Below are 19,510 nucleotides of genomic sequence, written 5' to 3' on the forward strand. Positions count from 1 at the left end.
TATTTTTCAAAAGTTCCCAGGGTGATTCTGACATGCAGAGGTGAGAAAGACTCACCTGTGTACCATTGCTTCCTGGAGTGTTATGAAAAAATTATTGCTTTGGGTAATTCTGGAATTCTGCCTGCTATAAATTTATTTTAACACATATTAGCCAAACATAACTAGCATGCCTAAGCTGTTACTTTACTACTTACGTTGTTAATACACATAATTTTCTTGAAACCATGCACATAAAAGTAAAAGAATCAGTGAAAATATATATGAAGTGAAATATAGGAGTCCAAGATAGAACACACTTAAAGATAAATCTCTATCTTAAATACTAGCAATATGCAATATCACATTGTCACTAGGTGCCAATGGAGGTGACCCCGGTCACTGAAGTTGCAGGTCTTGGCTTTTGTAATAAGGTGATGAAACTATCTTACAAAACTTGAATTCTTCCCACAGTGTCTACACCTCCTCTGTTTGCTAGGTTCCAAGATCAGCGTCAAGTTTAATGTGAGCCGAGTGATTTGCATGTTGTGAGCATGAACTCATATGTACGAGCTCCTCGCCTCTAGGGGACAGGAGAAGGTATCAGTCTCTGTGTTTGGGTGCCACCCGCTCCAGAGAGTGCAAAGATACTCACCTCTTTGTACACTGGCTGGGGGTGCTGAGGTGGGCATCTCTCAGCCGGTAAATTCCAAAACAAAGCATGTTATATGTTTTCAGAGCTTTACAGAACAGATCACCATAACAACCACCATCCTGGGAGACAACAAAAGAACAGAGAGAAACATCATTTTTATTTGCCTGCAAGTCGAGGTCCAGGGGGACGAGAAGCTTTTCATAAAAGCTTGTTTTGTTGTCTTGTGAATTGGAGGGTCTGTGCCTCTGGGTTGTGGCTGAAGAAATCCACATGGTTAACAGCCTACATCCAGTGGAGCTGATCTGAGGGATCTGACAATGAGAGGTTTCCTCTAGGGACCCTGCAGCTTTCCACCTACGGCAATGAGAGCTCTAAGTGCTGTTCACTTACTTGAAGTGAGGGTGTCACACCTAAAGGTCTCAGATGTATGTCAGCTGAGGAGAAGAAACAAGCTCTGCACCGCAGTGATTATGTGTTTGCCCCAGCTCAGCTGTGTCCACTACAGCCGGTCATGTTGTCAAAACTGCCCAAGTGATAATGAAAATCACTGCAAGGAGAGAAGACCCCACCGGTTCCTAGGGAGACAGACTCTTCCGGGTAAGGGCTGTGTGAAAAGCACAATTTGCAGACCTCAGAGATGGCAAAGGAGGAAAGGAAGCATTTCCTCAGGAGCTAAGGGTCTGCAGATAGAAAAACTGGAATTCACAGTTCTGATCAGTTCACAACCACTTCCCCAGAGTCTGAGACCTGACTCAGAAGGTGAAAGCAAACGCAGCCACTTGGAGATGCAATATCACTTAGCTTCGCGCAGCCAGGGTGGATGCCCTATCATAGGAAGGGACTTGAAGAATAACTTCTCTGAATCCTTCCCATCAGTGGGAGTTCCATAAGGGTGTCATATTACAAAATATAGATGGGGCCATGTATTGCCGTGACAAAGTATTTTTTCCTGTTCCATTCTATAAGTAAATGCATAATAGTTATAGTCACCACGTTAGGAGAAGTATGGGTGAGAATGTTAAAAGGGGTAACACTGATCAAAATATAGTGTATTCATAAACTGCTTCATTAAATGACAACTCCTTTGTACAAATACTTGAGGATAATAATAATAATTAATAATAATAAAGTCACCAATTGTGAAAATCATCTTTCCAGAAAAGTTCAGTCTAAACCAGGTGCGGTGGCACATGTCTATCATTCTAGCTACTTAGGAGGCTGAGACTGAGTTCACAGTCATCCTTGGGCAAAAAGTTCACAAGACCCCCATCTCAAAATTAGTTGGGCATGGTGGTATGCACTTGTCACCTCAATTATATGGAAGGTTAAGTAGGGAGGATAGCAGTTCTAAGCCAGCCCAGCCAAACATGTTTGTGAGGCTCTCTTATTTCAACAGAAAAAAAAATCAAGTGTGATGGGGTACACTTGTCATCTCAGCAATGATGGGAAGTATAAATAGGAGAATCACAGTCCAGGCTGTGTGAAAAATAAGTTCATTCAAAAATAACCAGAGAAACCTGGGCACCAGTGGCTCACCTGGGCACCAGTGGCTCATACCTGAAACCCTAGGTACTCAGGAAACTGAGATCTGTAGATCACCACTCAAACACAGCCTGGACAGAACAGTCTATGGCATTCTTAACTCCAATCAACCACCAAAAAGCAGGAAGTGGACATGTGGTTCAAGTGGTTGAGTGCTAGACTTGAGGAAAAAAAAGCTCAAGACAGAATGCAGGCTCTGAGTTCAAGCCCTATGATTGGCAGAATAAATAAGTAACCCAACCACAAAGCGGGCAGAGTCATGACTTAAACAGTAGAGTACCTGCCCTGCAAGTACAAAGCCCTGAGTTCAAATCCCGAAACTGAGAGGGGGCGGGAAGCTTAGTCTAATGCAGGACCCAGCCTACAATTACTCTGAAATAAGTGAAAGTAGGCATTAATATGTGTTGGCACATGGAGAGGAATCTTTCTACTCTTGAACTTGGTGTACAACGTTGTGTAACATATTTTTGGCTCCATCCATTGGGTACATCATTCTGGCACCAAAAGGGAGGTGTGGGCCACCTCTGTCATAGGAAGGGCAAGGAGAGGGAGAACCCGAGTCTAGCCTCAAAAACAGTAAGACCTAGGTTTTGAATAAGAAGCATCTGAGGGATCCAACGAAGACCCTGTCTATGTTGCCAGGGGTGTTGGTGCTCACATCTGCCCTTAGTGCTCTGGAAGCCATCCATGTCTTGGCTGTAAAGAGGAAGACACTAAGAATCCTGGAGTTTGGGGCTGAGCATCCCTAAGTGCTACTAAAGTAGAGTTGGAACTGAGCAGCCCCGCCTATGCCAGGACCCTATGGAAAGATTTCCCATCCTTAGCTCCCTATGCAGCTCAGGGAAGTAGAAGGCTGAGGAGAACAGCAAGTTCGCAGTTCCAAGGCAGGAGCGCCTTGATAGCACATCATAGCTCTCATTTCTTTACTTGTTTCCAGAGGGAGAAAGACAGATCGTCTGGCCGGTTGCCACGCGGCATCGACTTCATCCGGATCAATGGAGTCAGGCAGCCTCTAGACAGAGCACTCACCCCCAAGTCTGCAAAGGGTCCGTCCAGCAGTGCTAACTGGGCCACACGACAGCGGTCCCTATTGGCCAGCGTCTGGGGGGTGCTGTAGCCCCCTCGAAGTGCATTCTCTTCAGCAATGAGAGCCTCGAGTTCTGGGGTAGCTCCTCCGGTCACCAGGGTCCGTATCAGGGTGAGGATATTGTCGTTGAAGTATGTCTGTGGAAAGATGGAGGAGGGGGACATCCTTCAGCAACTCATCCTAAAGTCATGACAGCGACATCCAAATTACAAGTTTTCTTAGTATCTCCCATGTAAAGTTCTGGCCTGTCTCTTCAAATAATTTTATGTGGGAAGTGAAGAGACAGCAGCCTCCAATTATTCCATTCTTTTCTCTTTTGCTTGATTCCACCACAAGAGCCTGACTTAAAAAAAAAAAAAACAACTCAAGGATTTTTATTTAAAGGGCTAAAGTCTGAAATAAGTGGTGTTTACCATTGCTGGTATTGGTAGGGACGCAAACCCTGCCTTGTGTCTTTGCAAGTCTCTTTGCCAACTCTAGGACTTGTGATGCATGTAATAAGATAGCCAGCCTAGGCTGCTACTCCAGAAAAGGCTGTCCTTGAAGACCTGTCACCCATGGGTTAGGAAGCTACCCAAAAATGGTACTACGTCTCTCTGTGCAGGAATGAGATACCAAGAGAATCGTTAATGCTACATATGCAACAATTTATCATATGCTTTGTTAACAGTCTAAGCAAGAAGTCTCCATCAATAAATAAGCCACACAAATTTATGACACACTAAGTGTCCCGCTGTGCGGAGTTTGGCTTCTGTTTGTTAAACTAACCTCAGTCGTCTGAGGAAAATAGAGCTTATTAAAGAATTTTCCTTCTAAGTGTACATTTGTCTCACATCTGAAACCTAACAGGTCTGTTGGGAAGAAAACAATGAGAGCTTTAAAAAATTAATAGGATGTCAAATGAAAGAGCTTAAAAAGACATTTGTCACCCAGCCTAATTTGAGGGAAATCTCTGTTCAAGGTGTTGCATTCCATTTTCCTGTGTAAGGAGAAATCAAGTGGGCTAGTAAGTAAAATCTTACTTGGCTCTGGCATTCGGTAATTGATGACCTCTGGGAGGAGGGTAGGACAGACAGGTGCATTATAATTCAGCAGCTCTTAGGCTACCTGGCAAATGTAGGGGGAAGAAACCTAGTAAGGTTGGCCCTCACCCTTCTTTGCTATCCTTTTTCAAGACAAAGGATAACATGAAGGCACGAAAGTGATGCCTAAGCATTCTAGGCTTCATTTTTTTCTCAGTAAATAAAAAAAACACATGGTCATTAAGGTCAAGGTTATGAGGCCAAGAGACCCATGAGGACTTGCAAGAAGATAGTGTCACTAGTGAGTTTGTATTTCACATTCCTCAGGAAAACACTCACCCAAATGCATCAAATGCCAATGGTAAAGTACATGGGGGGAGACTTCACAGCCTGGCAGGCCTTGAGGAGAATTGATGCCCAGATTGGAGCTGGGATAAGTGGGAGACAAGAGGAACAAAAGAGGAGATGTGTCTGCCTGAGGGGATGTGGATTTGGGCTGCTGGCAGAATGCTGCCTCCTCCTCTCAGAAGCTGTGTGGCCTTGGAAAGTTATTTTATACTTTTATGCCTCAATGTCATGATCTAGAGAAATAGGTGGGGGCGGGGAATGGGGACTGGATGACTCAACCTGCTTGAAGCACTGAGAAAAGTACCTGGACCCTGATACATACTTCTGGCCTACTATCAGAGACCCAGGGCCTTTGCTGTGATGACAGTCTCCTTCCTCTTCAGCCTTCCCTTGACTGGTCAATCTTTTGTGTTTGTGTTTTGGTTTCAGGGCTTGGAAGACATGGCCTTTGTTTTGTACTTTAACCTGTACTTCTCAGTGTGGATCCACTCCCAGGTGCATTCATTCCAGACCCAGGAACGTCACAGGAAAACTTCTCTAGGTGGAGTTTGAATGGGGTGTGGAATCTCATTCTGAATGAAGTAGCAGCGGAAGAGACTAACAGAATGATATTCTACAGCACCTGTACAGACATCTCCCAAATGTCCAGGGGGAAGTTATCTTCCCAACAGTCAGATAACGCATCTTTACAAGCAGGATGCTATTTCTCAGCACTGCCTAGCCCATGAAATAAGTAAGCAGGTCATGGAACTCTGACAAAGGCCTTTGTGTTACAATTAACATCCTTCATTGAGATCGAGGGGAGAATTCTAACTGTAGGTAAGGTGGATGGATGGCAGAGAAGTCATAAACTATAAACTGACCACACCTAGATAAAAATTAGAGAAAGCAAAAGGGCACACCAGAGCAGGGAAGGGGGGGAGAGAGAGCGAGTGAGAGAGAAACAGTGTTCAAGATATAAAGGAAACGTATCCTTTAGACTGTCTAAATAATTCTGAGAAGAAATCAAAGAAAAACATAGAAAGCATTCATATAGACATCAAAATAAAATTATAAAACATTTAGACTACATAGCAGCACAAAGTAAAAGATTAAATGATAATAAAGCTGACTTTACACATTGAATCAGTTTGCTTTTTTTTGGAGTAAGAGCAGGAATTCCAGTGGACTGAAGAAACAGGTAACAGGATCCAGTTACTTTTCATAAGCTTGAAACATATTGGGACAGGAGGCAACTTCATCATTCTCATACAGGGCATGGAAGAAAAGCCCACAATTAACATGTCAGACTAAATGGCAAAAAGAATTGATGTTTTCCTTCAAGAACCAGAGGAAGACAAGGAGTTAACTCTCATATCACCTCTTCAACAATTTGCTAGAGATGCTATGGATCATATAAGATACAAAGAAGTAAAATTATCTATAGGTAGAGGATACAATATGATATTTTTAAAAAGTCCTAAGAGAGCTGCTCAAGAAATGGGGATAGGAAGGATGGTGGTTTGAGATCAGTAGGTCCTGTCTCAACAAATAGCTCAGCATCGTGATCTCTGCATGCATGCCTGTCATCCCAACTATAGTGAGAATGTAAGTATATTTTAGTCCAGGCTGGCCCTGAGCAAAAAGTGAGACCATGAGAGATCGAGAGACAGAGAGACAGAAAGACAGGGAGACAGAGACAGAGACACAGAAAGAACATAAAATGGTTGAAAATATGACTCAAGTGGTAGAGCTCCTGCCTAGCAATCATGAAGTATCACAAAAAAGAAAGAAAGGAAGAAAGGAAGAAAGAAAGAAAGAAAGAAAGAAAGAAAGAAAGAAAGAAAGAAAGAAAGAAAGAAAGAAAGAAAGAAAGAGGAAGGAAGGAAGGAAGGAAGGAAGGAAAGAAGGAAGGAAGGAAGGAAGGAAGGAAAGAAGGAAGGAAGGAAGAAAAAGAAAGAAAGAAAGAAAGAAAGAAAGAAAGAAAGAAAGAAAGAAAGAAAGAAAGAAAAAAGAAAGAAAGAAAGAAAGAAAGAAAGGGAGAGAAAGAAGTGGAGGGAGGAAGGAAGAGAGAAAGGAAGAAAGAAAAAGAAAGAAAAAAAAGAAGTAATCCTCGCTACTTAGGAGGCTGAAATCTGAGGATCCTGGTTGGAAGCCAGCCCTCAAAGGAAAGACTGAGACTCTTTTTTTTTTTTTTTTTTGTCGGTCGTGGGGCTTGAACTCTGGGCCTGGGCGCTGTCCCTCAGCTCTTCAGCTCAAGGTGAGCGCTCTAGCACTTGAGCTACAGCGCCACTTCCAGTTTTCTGGTGGTTTATTGGAGATAGGAGTCTCAAGGTCTCTCCTGCCTGGGCTGGTTTTGAACCGCGATCCTCAGATCTCAGCCTCCTGAGTAGCTAGGATTACAGGCGTGAGCCACCAGCACCCGGCTATGACTGAGACTCTTATCTCTAATTAACCACCATAAAACTGGAAGTGGTGGTGTGGCTCAAGGTGGTAGAGTGCTAGCCTTGAGCAAAAAGAACTCAGGGACAGTTGCTCAGACCTTAAGTTCTAACCTTGCATCTGACAAAAAAAAAAGGGAAGAAATGAAGGAAGAAAGGAAGGAAGGAAGGACGGAAGGAAGGAGGAAGAGAGGGAAAGAAAGGGAGAAAGAAAGAAAGAAAAGGAAAGAAGGAAAGAAAGAAAAAGGGAGAGAAAGGAATGAAAGAAAAAAGAAAGAAACAATGGGATAGTTATGTTACTTTTCTATGCTTCAGACTTGGATGAAAAACAAACCAATAGCTTATAGATAAGTATTAAATGAGATCATTTGTGTAACTTCTCATATATAATTAATAACTGGTGGTTGGTAAAAAAGAGTGATTGACCAGCTGCATGCTCATGGCTCACACCTCTAATCCTAGCTACTCAGAAGAGTGAACAACCTTGGGTCAGCTTGGGCCCAAAAGTCAGCAACCCTTCATCTCCAAAATAAACAGCAAAAAACAGGTTGGAGACATGGCTCAAATAGCACAGCATTAGCCAAACAAGTAAGCCAACCTTCTCATTTACTAAGTGAGAAGCCCTGAATTCAAAACTCTATATTGCCAGAAATTTACAAAAAAAAAAATGCACTAGCAATGCATCTAACTTAGAAATGCCCTCTCTCCATAGGTCTGTGTTCTTAGGGCTAATACAGAGAACTTCATATTAATATGTGCCCTTGGCCTGTAAAGCTGAGTGATTCCTAGGTTTCATAAGGAAACAAGAGGCCATGAAATGCCGGCACAAGGAGCAAGGCATTGCCACAGGGAAACTTGAGGCCCCAGCGCCATCTAGCCCGCCCCATACCATCCTTCCCCGTGTGAATCTACTGCCACCAGGCTTGAACATCTTCCTCTTCCTATTTTTTTAAAAGGATAATTACCGGAGCTTATGTTTCACAGTTAATGCTGTCAAGCCTTTTAAACTAATTGGTCTTTTATAGAAAATTTAACTGAAAATTAACACATCTTTTAATAACATTGCCTTAACTTTAATGGCACTCTGCCTTTCGTTTATAATTGCTCTAAAATTGTCATTTTCCATGTCATAGCTGCCATTTTTTATATTTGCTAGTTTTCCTGGTGTGGATTTTTATTTTTAGTATTTTTCTTTCGTGAGAGATGAGAACTCTTGGATTTTTGCCCCTCTAATAGTCTGCCTGGCGTAGCGTGACAGTAGGGGTATGTGCTTGGGTTCAGAAGAACATCCTGTAGTTTGCTAGTAGGACAGGACATGGGGCCATCCCTTTTGCGTTGGCCCAGCTCAGAGACTGTTGCCTTCCTGTCTGTCTGTCTGTCTGTCTCTTTATGAGCAGAAGAAAACAAGGTTGTGGAGCAGAGTATAAGAAGTGGTTCATGAAGCAATAATTTGCTTCCGTCTCTGCAATCATATGGTGATGACTTAGCTGAGGTAGATAGATGGCGCTCTCCACAACATCCATAGTGTTCTCCATGATACCCCTCTTGGGTGTGGCTCTTCAGGAAAGCACAGACACTAAGCCATGTGGCACATTGTCCAGATGGTCTCCTCTCACAGTCTTCCTGACATAAATTCCTCTGTGTCTGACAAACAGGGCCAGCTCTATGATATTAGAGATGAGAGCAGGCAGCCCTTTATTGTACACACTCCTGACTCACTTCATGTCTCTCAAGTCTTGTCATGCTAAAATGTGTGTGTGTGTGTTCTTGTGCTTATTTGTGTGAAAGGGAGAAATCATTTATGCACACACACAGATGTGTATATGGACACTTATAAAATAATAAGCCTACATTTTTGTTTTGTCATGCATTGTTCAGTGAATTTTATATACTTTGCTTTTACCTAGTAATGCCATAAAGGGTTCTTAATATTATCTGTAGTTAATAGTTGGATCAACTGAAGTCCCAGGTAGTGAAAAAGGTTTGTAAGGATGGCTGGTTATTAGAAATAAAGCCCAAAGTTCAAATGTTCAAATCTGTGGCTGAAGGTTACACTGTTTCAAGCACTTCACATCCTTCATGGGACATCACTCATTTGTTTCCTTACACACTAGCTATCTTTTGTTTAACTCAGTAGAGGGAATGTTTGACCATGAGAGCAGGGTCTGTATCTTTCTTCTTCATGCTAAATCCCCAACTTAGGAGAACACTGTCTAGCATTTACTAAGTGCCCAATAAGCTTACTGATGAACAATAGCAATAATAAATAATTTGCCACACTCTAAATGATCTATGGGATAGGTTACACTTAGTATTCCATTTAAAAGATGAGAAAATGGATGCAGGGTGAATTTCTGGTTACATAGTCAGTTATCTAGGTCCAAATGGCTGCACTCTGGGTTCCATGTTTATCTTCTCTTTTTAGGGTGTTTGTGGTAGAACAAACTGGTTGTGGGGGAAAGGGAGGTGGTAGCCAAGTGCAAAAGATATCTGAATACTCACAAGCTAGTTTCAGCCCTAAACATAAACATCCTCTTACACATCTGGGTGTGTGTATGAGTGTGTGTGTGAGAGACAGAGAGTGAGAGAGAGAAAAAGAGACAGACAGGCAGAGATATTGAAAGAGAGATTTCGAGACAGAGACAGACTGTGATATAGACAGAGATAGACAGAGACAGAGATAACAGGGAGAGGGAAAGAGAGAAAGCAGCAAGCTGAGATCACTCTGAAAAATACACTTCTAAGTTGTGTTCTTCCTCTACCCATAAGGGTAATTATTCCCTTTCATAGTAAGTTTCTGCCTTTGATTTGTAGGATGAAGGCACAAGGCCATGTCTCAAACATCCCTATCTGTTCCAGGAATGGCTGTGATGAATAAAAACATTATTCTTTTAACAAATGAAGCAGTAAGCAGCAGGAGTTGAGTTATGAAGGACAATATTCAGGGAATGTTTAGACACATGATTAAGTGGCAATTTGGGGAGGAGTGCTCGAAAAAGAAGATCATTGACATCTACAGAGATTTGTGTGGCTGTTGCAATGGTGCCTGGGAGGGAATGCCTGAGATGGAAGCTTACCTCAGGCTCCTGCTGTTTGTATTCCTGCCTTTTAGCTCCTTCTAGTTACTGCCTGGGTACATGACTGATCTGCTTTTTCATAGATTAGATTTGGGTGAGAAAATCAAAGAAATCCCAGGCAATACTTTATCAAACGATGTAGATCTAAACTGGGTCTGTTGAACTAGACCCATTTTAGAACTCCACTCCAGAACTTGTTCATCTGAGACAAGGAAAACACGCTCTGCACTGATTTGATAGTAATGTTGAGGATTGATTTGAAAAGTCATTGTCAGTGGGCCAGTTGAGACATCTGTCTCCAACCTTTAAGGCTGGTGCATTCACATGATGGTCAAAAAAGATCAGACATTGTAGTTGAAGTGCTGGACACAGTGCTGAGCCCTATGTAACTATGGCTGCTGTTAATTAATTCAACTCTGGATTCCAGATCCCCCTTATCCCAGGCTAGAATTGTGAAAGAGTTTACTGCTCTCATAGTCCTACTATTGTGTCCATCCTTTTTCTACCCACTCTTTTCAAGCATTTTAATTTGGATTTCAAAAGGATGTTAGATATGGTTTTTATATATCATTATTTCAAACCAATTCTCTTTGATCTTTCATGTAAATTTCTGGAAACTAACTCCCTAGTTATGCTTTAGATATCTGTGAAACTCAAATCCAGATGTGTTACTTCTCTCCACACCAGGGCCTCTATATGACCCTCTTGCTATGTAGCAGCTCTTGGCTACTGAATCTACTGCATTCCTTAGAACTAAGGCTGGCTTTATGACTGTTTGCATAGGGTTTGTGCTCAGCAGGGGCCCTACCTTGCTTTAATATTCTGCTGACATCATTTTGAAACTCTTGATAATCTATGAAAATAACCCCACACTTTGCAAATAATGTAGCTACATTGGAATATATTGATTGGCCAATATTCATACTTGTTAGATAACTGCGTAAACATTAATTTTTTAAAACCAAAAGTATTTTGTAGTTTTAAGAAAATAATGACAATAAACAGAGTTTTTTTGTTTTTTGTTTTAGTGAGAAAAGTCTTCTGAAATCTCTCTAACTAAGATCAGAATGAAAAGAAAACACTTTGAAAGAGATGACTTGAAGTCTGATTTGGAGTCAATGTGGCCTAACAGAATCTCATCCAGTATAGACTAAGTACATTGTGTAGCTTCTATGGTTCCTTTCACCCTGCTCCAATTTGCCCAAGCTGAGCCCATCATTCCTAGTGAGTAAGAAGTCAGAGTAGTATCCACTGGCTGGTTCATGAACCCTAAGAAAGCCAGGAGTATTTCTTCCTAGGGCCTATTGGAAAGCAGTGGCATGATTCCCAGTCAACTTTAACGCAAATGAAAGTCACTGCATTATTATTTTTAAATTCATAATTCTGATTTTTAACTGAGATACACTTGCAGCTGGACCACATTCAGGAATATAGAATCACCTAAATTAGTTTTAAAACACACTAAGTTTTTTCTTTCCTCAAATAGAGGTCCTTCTGGAATTAGCTTTAATGAATAGATGAGAATAATGCATAATTAGCATATCAGTTGTTTAACACATTCAAGAGAATAGCCTTCTTTAGCAGTTTAAGAAATGTATGTATATAAAGACTCTGAGTTATGTTTATGGTTTTAATGTGTTCAATAAAACTCTGCTTCATGGATCCTCCAAAGGTCAGTTTTTATCCAGCCTATGTCTGCATTTCTACAAATTGTGAGCTTGAGAACTCCAAAATGAAGAGGGTTTTCTATACAGTAAATAAAGACACTCAGTGGGGACACTTAACAATACCCAGCTCTGACCCATTCTAAATGTCTGCTTTTGCCTTTTGTAGTGAAAGATGGCTCCATTAACCTGGAATCCATTCTTTTAATTGTTATTTGTTTTAAGGTGCAAAAATGGAGAAAAGAAATGTCTTGACCATTTGATCCACATTGAGCTCTTTGAAAAAATAAAATATACAATTGAATCTCTTAGCCAGCTACCTCTCTTTGCCATCCTGCAAGAGAAAACCAGTCAAGCCTTGCCCCATGCCTGGTAAATGCAGACTGCTTTCTCACTAACAAAGACTCAAGAGTTACATGTGGAGGGCACACTGTTCTTTCTACCTACTACTTATGTTTAATCTATTCCCAAATCTTGTAAATTTTACCAAGAAACACTACTAAAATCGAACCACTTTCCTGTATCTCTACCAACTTCACCTTAGTCCTAGGTACAATAACCACTTATTCACACCTTCCGCTGCCTTCTTATACATGCAAGCCATCTTGCCAGGTAAGGTAATCCTCTAGCCCAATGAACTCATTACAGCACTCTTCAACTTTACTGCTTGCTGTTCTTTAGAAAAAAACACCAAAACCACAGAAATGGGTTTTCAGTTCTAATCTTGGCCCGTTTTCCCTGTCTTGTAGTTCTAATCTTGGTCTATCATCCCTGACTTGCACTATGGTAGAGCACACAGCACACAGGCATTCTTTACCTTCTTTGAGAGACTTGGTTCCCCATTGCTACCAGATGTTTGTAGATTCCTTCCCTTCTTCTCTGGGGAGTATACTCCCCTCAAAAATCTCCCTTCGTTAGGGCTCAGCTTTTGCTATAAAGCATGTATTGTTTTCTTGATCTTTCTGGAATCCCCCAGGAGCAGGTCCTATTCTTTCCTGCTTCACTTGCTTTTTGTTTTGTTTGAAGAATTTGTATACTCAAGTATTTACTTGTATGATTGTTTGATTACTGTCAGCATAAAAACCTCATGATGGTTTTTCTCCGCTGGCTGCCATAGCTCAAGCTCTGGTTGTTGCCTCTGACATTGGAGGTGGCCAGGGGCACATCCCCACCTGCTGAATAAGGAAAGAAGGAGCTGGACAAACTCACCGCACTCATGAGCGAGTCCAGGACGCTAACGGCAAAGGCTGTCCCACAAGCAAAGGGCTGTGTGAGATATAGTTCTGTGTCGGGGTCATCGTCGTCATCTTGGTCCAAAAACTGAACATTTGTGTCATTCACTAGAAAAAGCATAAGGCAAGAATGAGTACCTAAGAGGATACAAGGGCAGTGAAGCCAGAGACCAGGTGACTGGTTTAGAGACATGGAAATCACTGCAAAGGAAACAAAAACATAGGGAAGCTGTCAATGGATCTTGGGGCTGGGAACCAGTGGGACTCAATGGACTGCTCCTATGGGTTGTTTAAATTTCTGAGAGCTGGAGAGCAATGCGGTGAAGCAGGCTTGCTCCCTGGCAGGCTGCTGAAGACTAGTAGCACATACTGACTAGTCCTTTAGAATAGTTTTAGAATCATGACCGAAAAACACCTATGAGAGTTTTTTGGTAGCCAAGTCCTTTGAGATATGAATATATTTCAACGATGAGTAGCCATGCTGGGGATAGTAAGCCACAAAGCAAAGAAAGCAACTTATTCAGAGGAAAAGAGCAATGGACCATGAGCAAAGCAAAGGCAAATAGCAAGGAATTCACCCTCTGGCATGATCCATAGTCTGCCCTGGGGATTGGCCTGGGTAGTGAGTGCCTAAATGTCCATAGAGCTTGAATTCAGGCACCCAATCAACAGGTCCCACGGAACCCTCCGGAATCCCCAGGGGGAGATGGTGGGTGGATCCCAGTTGCCTTCTGCTGCTTGCTGACAGGGTTTTCTCTGAATTCCAAGTTGCAAGGCTCTACATTCTCCCATTCCCCCTCTGAAACAGCTCAATCTTTTCTGTGCTACTTCAGCAGATATAGCATCACTGGATGCTGTATTTCATTTCCATTTGAGGAGCCCTCAAGGATTCCTCCTGCATACAGGCTCAGACTGATTAGTTGTGTCACTCAGATGTCTTTAGCTCATTAAAAATTAAATGACAAATTAATTTCCATTCCCATCTTGGCTTCAGAAATTATCACTTTTGCAGAGCAAGTAATAGGGGAAGTGTCGTTGGGAGGCGGGAAGGAGGGCACATGTGAGTTCTGGAATAATTATGGTGCTTTTAAGAAGACAATAGATGAGGTTTCCTTTCTCTGAATCCTTCCTGTATGTATCAGCAGCTAATTCTCATTCCTAGAGTTACTGTTTTAATTTTTTAAAGTAACTTTCTTGATAACTTTCCTTTAAAAAAAAAAGCTTTTGTTTGTTTATTGCAAGAGGCAGAATAAATGGTAATAGGATAAAAGGCTAGGCATGGAATTATTTTTAAATGACACCATCTTTTTTTTCCCTAGAGAAAGACTCTAATGGAATCTTTGCTTCATTTTTCCAAAGTTGATCACATTGTGGTTTCTGCTGCTCACAGGTTCCAAATCTAGCTTTTGACAAATGGGCAGACTTTAAGTCCACGCTATGTCACCAACCTCCTTGGGCAAAGTATTGCATCATCCTATACCTTAGTTGCTATATCTGTAAGGTGGGGGAAAGTATACAGTTATCTCATAATATTAAGAGACTTCATTGAAATCATATGTGGAGCAGGACCTAGGTCCTGCCATGTGCTGGATAAATGAAGACTTTTGTCACAATTGCCCTTCTGATGTTGAATGTGTACTAATTCATGACGTTGTGAGGATGCTCAGGTTCTCTCTGTCTCTCTCAGAGACACTAATGCTTTCTTTTCATGGATCCTTCAAGTGTTAGCTTTTCCTCACCTTCCTCAGTTTGTCCTGTTAAAATGAATGTTTGGCTTAAAGCTGCTTCACACATATTTCAAGTTTGGCCTACAATTGTCTCTGTATACATGAATCTGTAACCTAACTTGATATAAACACTGTAATCTATCCTTGTAACAAATAGCTGAGTCTCAGCCAATCACAAGAAGCCAATCAAACTAGGTTCAAATATGGCAGATGTTACATGTAACCAATCAGGCTGTCTCTACACCTCACTTCCCTGTTCTTAGTTTCCTTTCCTTTTTTTCTGGCTATCAATATAATTTACCTGTATTCTGAACTATTTGAGCTGCCCTATTTTAGAATTGCAAATAATGTCAGTTAATATTTCAAAACTACTTTGCTGTAATTTTTCTGTATGTATGTGTATGCTGGTCCTGGGGCATGAACTCAGGGTTTGGGTGCAGTCCCTAAGCTTTTGTGCTCAAGGCTAGCACTCTACCACTTGAGCCACAATTCCACTTCCTGCTTTTTTGTGTGTGTGTGTGGTTAAATGCAGATAAAAGTCTCATGTAATTTTTCTGCCCAGACTGGCTTCTACTGCAATCCTCAGATCTCAGCCTCTTGAATACCTAGGATTACAGGTGTGAGCCACCACTGGTGGCCAGCTGTAATTTAACAGTCAAAAAGCATGTTGTTGGTCATAGGCATTCTTCTTTGGAGATCTGGGAATGTAAGCTCGAGCCCACATGTGAAAGAATGTGCTTACCCTTAACAGCTGCTGGTAATGTATGTATATATCTATATCGTCAAGAGGTAGCATCTGTTATTTCTTTTCAAGAGACAGGGAGAGGATAGTATTAAACAGGGGGTGAAATGGCTACACTTGTAGAGGGGACTCTAGATTTTCAGTCATTGGAAATGGACTCTGAAGCACTAGGCAGGGTTCAAGGAAAATCTTGCCTATTGTTCTGGGCTGTCCATCCACAGGTGAAGAGCCAGAGTGGCTCAAAGCCCATCTCCCAGAACAGTAATGCAAATACTGGCGGGAGACAGTGTGTTAAACGGTGCCACACATTTTGTTTTTTTTGCTGTCAATCATGAGGCTTGAACTCTGGGCCTGGGTGTTATCCCTGCACTCTTCAACTCAAGGCAAGCGCTCTACCACTTGGTGGTTAATTGAAGATAAGAGCCTCATGGACTTTCCTGACTGGGCTGGCTTTGAACCACGGTCCTCAGATCTCAGCCTCCTGAGAAGCTAGGATTACAGGCGTGAGTCACCAGCACCTAGCTCCACACAAAATTTTTTCCTTGGGGAAAAATTAATTGAAAATCTCTAGGCAGATAAAGACTGACCTAGTATTATAGAACCCACATCTCAGAACATGTAGGTAACTGGGAAATATCTATGGAGGTCTGAGATGGGAGGAGACTTGTTCAGAGGATAGTAGTATGACTACCAGAGAAATGGGGTTTAAGACAAAAGGAAAAGGTGTGAACATCAGAGTGCCTCCTTAAGTTCATATAAGACATCTAGTGAAGAAGAGCTTTAGGACAGTGCATTATGCTTCTCAAATAACCAAACTATTCAAATTATTGACTCAGAGCTACACAAAGCTCCTCTGTCCCCACCTCCCCACTAATGACAAACCAGGATAATCTAGTTAGTGAGTGGCCATGAATTCCAATTAGCAGAAGAAATTCCTGGAATTGATATTTTTGAAATACTGCTATAGGATTCTGAGATGGAGATGTTTGGGTGAATTTTTCAACCAGAAATCTGGGCCACATGAGCACCCTGGGTCTTTTATGGCCCCTACAGTTTTGAGACAAGCAATCTAGAAACCTAGGCTTTTAGCCAACTCCACTAAACATGAAAAAGATACCTCTCCTAGGCTTGGAAACAGAAAAATAGTGAGGTACTCCTTGACCCGAATGATTTTGTCCTGATAAATAGCTACATCTACAATAAGGCAGTGGTGAATGGTGGACAATTTATTCCTTCCTTTCTAGACACCTCACAAGTAAGATTACTGTGTTAAAAGCCTGCTCTCTTATTTTGAAATATATTTTGGGGCCAAGAAAATAGAGTGCTCCTTTCATTTGTGAGTCATTTGAAGTCAGGAGCTTTCTCCACCTCTCCATCTATACCTCTGCTGGCAGCCTTCTCCCTGTCTCTATTTAGAAGATCAATCCCCAGTTCTGAGACCTGCTACTGATGGGTGCCCTTCATAAAGGTTGTTCACCAAGTCATGGCAACCGTGGAAAGGCCTGACAAATGCAGTTATGACCAGAGGTCTTTATCTTCCAGACAAATCCACTATGAACCTCTCAGAGAGGGCTCTGGGCCACCTGGGGTTGAGAGTCAGAGTGCAGGGCCGCCGACCTCATCTTCTGTACCCCGCTCAAAATCTGGCTTTAGGTAGAAAGGATCCCCTAGGAACTAGCTGCTTTTATGATTTCAGAACCAGAGCTTCTGAGAAAGGGCCTAGTAGGGGGAAAAAAGGCAAATAAAATCAGAATAAAGGAAAATAAACAGCTGGAGGGAAAGTACCATCTTAGGTTTCTTATCTTAAAATTTTTATATTCCTCCTTTGACTTCCTCTGAGAGCTGTGAAGACATGTCAGTCAAACTGACAGTGTGTTGGAAGAGGAATATAGAGAGAAGGCGTGAGTGCAGGGTACATGTGCGGGGGTGGGGTGGGGGTGGATGGAGAGAAGGCTCAGGCCACAGAAAATGAATTAGAAGCAAAGATACTTTGGAAACAACTGCCAGGTCAGATGGGTGTGATCAAAGGTAGGCTGATGCTGTGTGTGGGGAAAAATCATTAAGAAAGGCCAGAACAAGACAGTCGATTCCAACCAGAGCCACAAATAAAAACACATTCAAAGCAGTGCCATGGGGTAGTGCTTTCTGTTACAGCCCAGTGAAATAAAAATAAAAAATAAAATAGAAACAAAAAAAAACCCAAGCCAATGATTGTTGGAAACACCAAGAACAAAACAAAAAGAGATACTGATATCAAGGAAAAGCAGCGCTTCTTACCCAGTTCAGTTATCATTAGAATGTGCGTCCCACTGTTTTTTTCCTGATTGACTGATACCAAAGGCAACTTGCCCGGTTTAGCTAATTGGATAGGGCATTTCAGGGTTAGGGGTAAGGGAGTGGAGGAAAGTACAGAAAAAAAGAAAAGAGTAAGGGAACAACAGAGAAAACATTCTCAAGTTAAAGGACCCAGGACCACAAGCAGTTTAGCTGGCATTTGTCTTGTGGGGAAAGAACCACTCAGCTTTGCTTAGCAAATTCATGCATGGTAGCTTGGACCATAGAAGATGGATTCCACAGGCTACCAAGGTGGATCTCAAAATCCCCTTTTTGTTTTTTGATCAGAGTAGTCACTTGCTGAAAATGGCTTTTGGCTGAGAAATTCACCTAGGAAAAATTAAATGAAGAGTTGTACACATCAGCCCAGTGTTCTATCTCCTTCTCAGTATGGATGTGACTTTGTCTCGAGGTTTAGTATATCAGCAGACAGTTTACACTGTAGGAGCGATCCAGACAGATTGCTCAAAAAGGTTGCCTCTGGTGAAAAATCACCAGAAAGAATCACTGAACTAAGCCTTTCCTTCATTCTTCCCACTTCCCCAACATATGCCCCAATTTCAAAGCCGTCGTCTTAACGCTCCTTTGAAAACAGTGGCCAGTATGAAGGAAACTGTCTATTCATCTCAGAGGAAAGATAGATCAGTTTTTCCTTCAAGTAATCTGCTCTATTTCTATCCATACCTTCTCTCCATCCCTTTCCCAAATAACCTATATGATCTGGGAGGACAAAATAAAGATTATTTGTGTGTGTGTGTGTGTGTGTGTGTGTGTGTGTGTGTGTGTGTGTGTGTGTGTGTGTGTGTGTGTGTGTGTGTGTGTGTGTGTGTGTGTGTGTGTGTGTGTGTGTGTGTGTGTGTGTGTGTGTACTCAGAGTTAACCATGACCCCTACCGAGTTCAGTGATGATGGGGATGTTGACTCCGGTTGTGATGGATGGCTGGCGCAACATCCCGTGCACTGGGCTGTTATCTGGAGAAGATCTGTCCATTCCTGGAGGTGTGAATCCTAGTGGGAATGGAAGAGAGGAGAGAGAAAAATCAAAGAAACGCACAATCCTCACCCCTGCAATATGTAGCTTATGTGTTATTTATAGGTCAATAATTAGCACTTCTAGCACAAACTCTGATGAATTTTTTTATAACAAAGGAAACCAGTGTAATTCCAACCCACTATGATAGTTCCCCAAAACTCTAGTTTACGCCAGTGATTTATTCTGCTTACAGACTTTGATACCCCTCCCTTTCCACACAGACGCAGGAAGATCGACCTCTGTGACCTCTTGAAGCCAGATAGGACCACACAGCACATGAAATACTCTGGCCTGTGAGAAGTGAGCAATGTGAAATCACTTCTGATACAAGTATGCCACTTGCTGTCTTCCTTTTCCTAGGCTACAGAAGCTGTGGGACACGAGTTACCATGGAGATGAAGGCTGGACAGCAACCCTGGAGAGTTACCCAGACCCACAAAGCATTTGGTCTAAATGAAAAAGAAAATCATATTGCTTTAAACCACTGAGATATGTTTGTTTTTGTCATTACCACAGCATAACCTAACCCACTCTGACTGTTAGCTTAAACCAATTGATTGCTTATCCTCCTGCCAGTGAATGCCTGAGGCCTGGCATTTGACAGAGTTCTCGTGTTGGGATGTAAGGGGGAATCTGAATCACTGAAGAAGAG

General features: G+C 41.9%; 1 protein-coding gene across 31 annotated transcripts in view; it reads right to left on the reverse strand.

Moving 5' to 3' along the window:
- The window catches only part of Kcnma1 (potassium calcium-activated channel subfamily M alpha 1), a 701,247-nt gene that overhangs the window by 12,321 nt on the left and 669,416 nt on the right, over positions 1-19,510 (reverse strand). For 16 of the 31 annotated variants that reach the window (XM_070020666.1, XM_070020665.1, XM_070020667.1 and 13 more), the window contains 4 exons: positions 18,720-18,833; positions 13,001-13,131; positions 3,203-3,397; positions 632-750 (listed from right to left, as the gene is read on the reverse strand). In XM_070020666.1, coding sequence (XP_069876767.1) covers positions 632-750; positions 3,203-3,397; positions 13,001-13,131; positions 18,720-18,833 — 559 coding nt within the window. Of the gene's footprint in view, positions 1-631; positions 751-3,202; positions 3,398-13,000; positions 13,132-17,769; positions 17,851-18,719; positions 18,834-19,510 lie in introns of all 31 variants that reach the window. The other 15 variants (XR_011371533.1, XM_070020662.1, XM_070020661.1 and 12 more) reach the window with 1 other exon arrangement.

This window comes from Dipodomys merriami, unplaced genomic scaffold (genome assembly GCF_024711535.1).
Source record: "Dipodomys merriami isolate MVZ:Mamm:240054 unplaced genomic scaffold, mDipMer1.0.p SCAF_14, whole genome shotgun sequence".
Lineage (NCBI taxonomy): Eukaryota > Metazoa > Chordata > Mammalia > Rodentia > Heteromyidae > Dipodomys > Dipodomys merriami.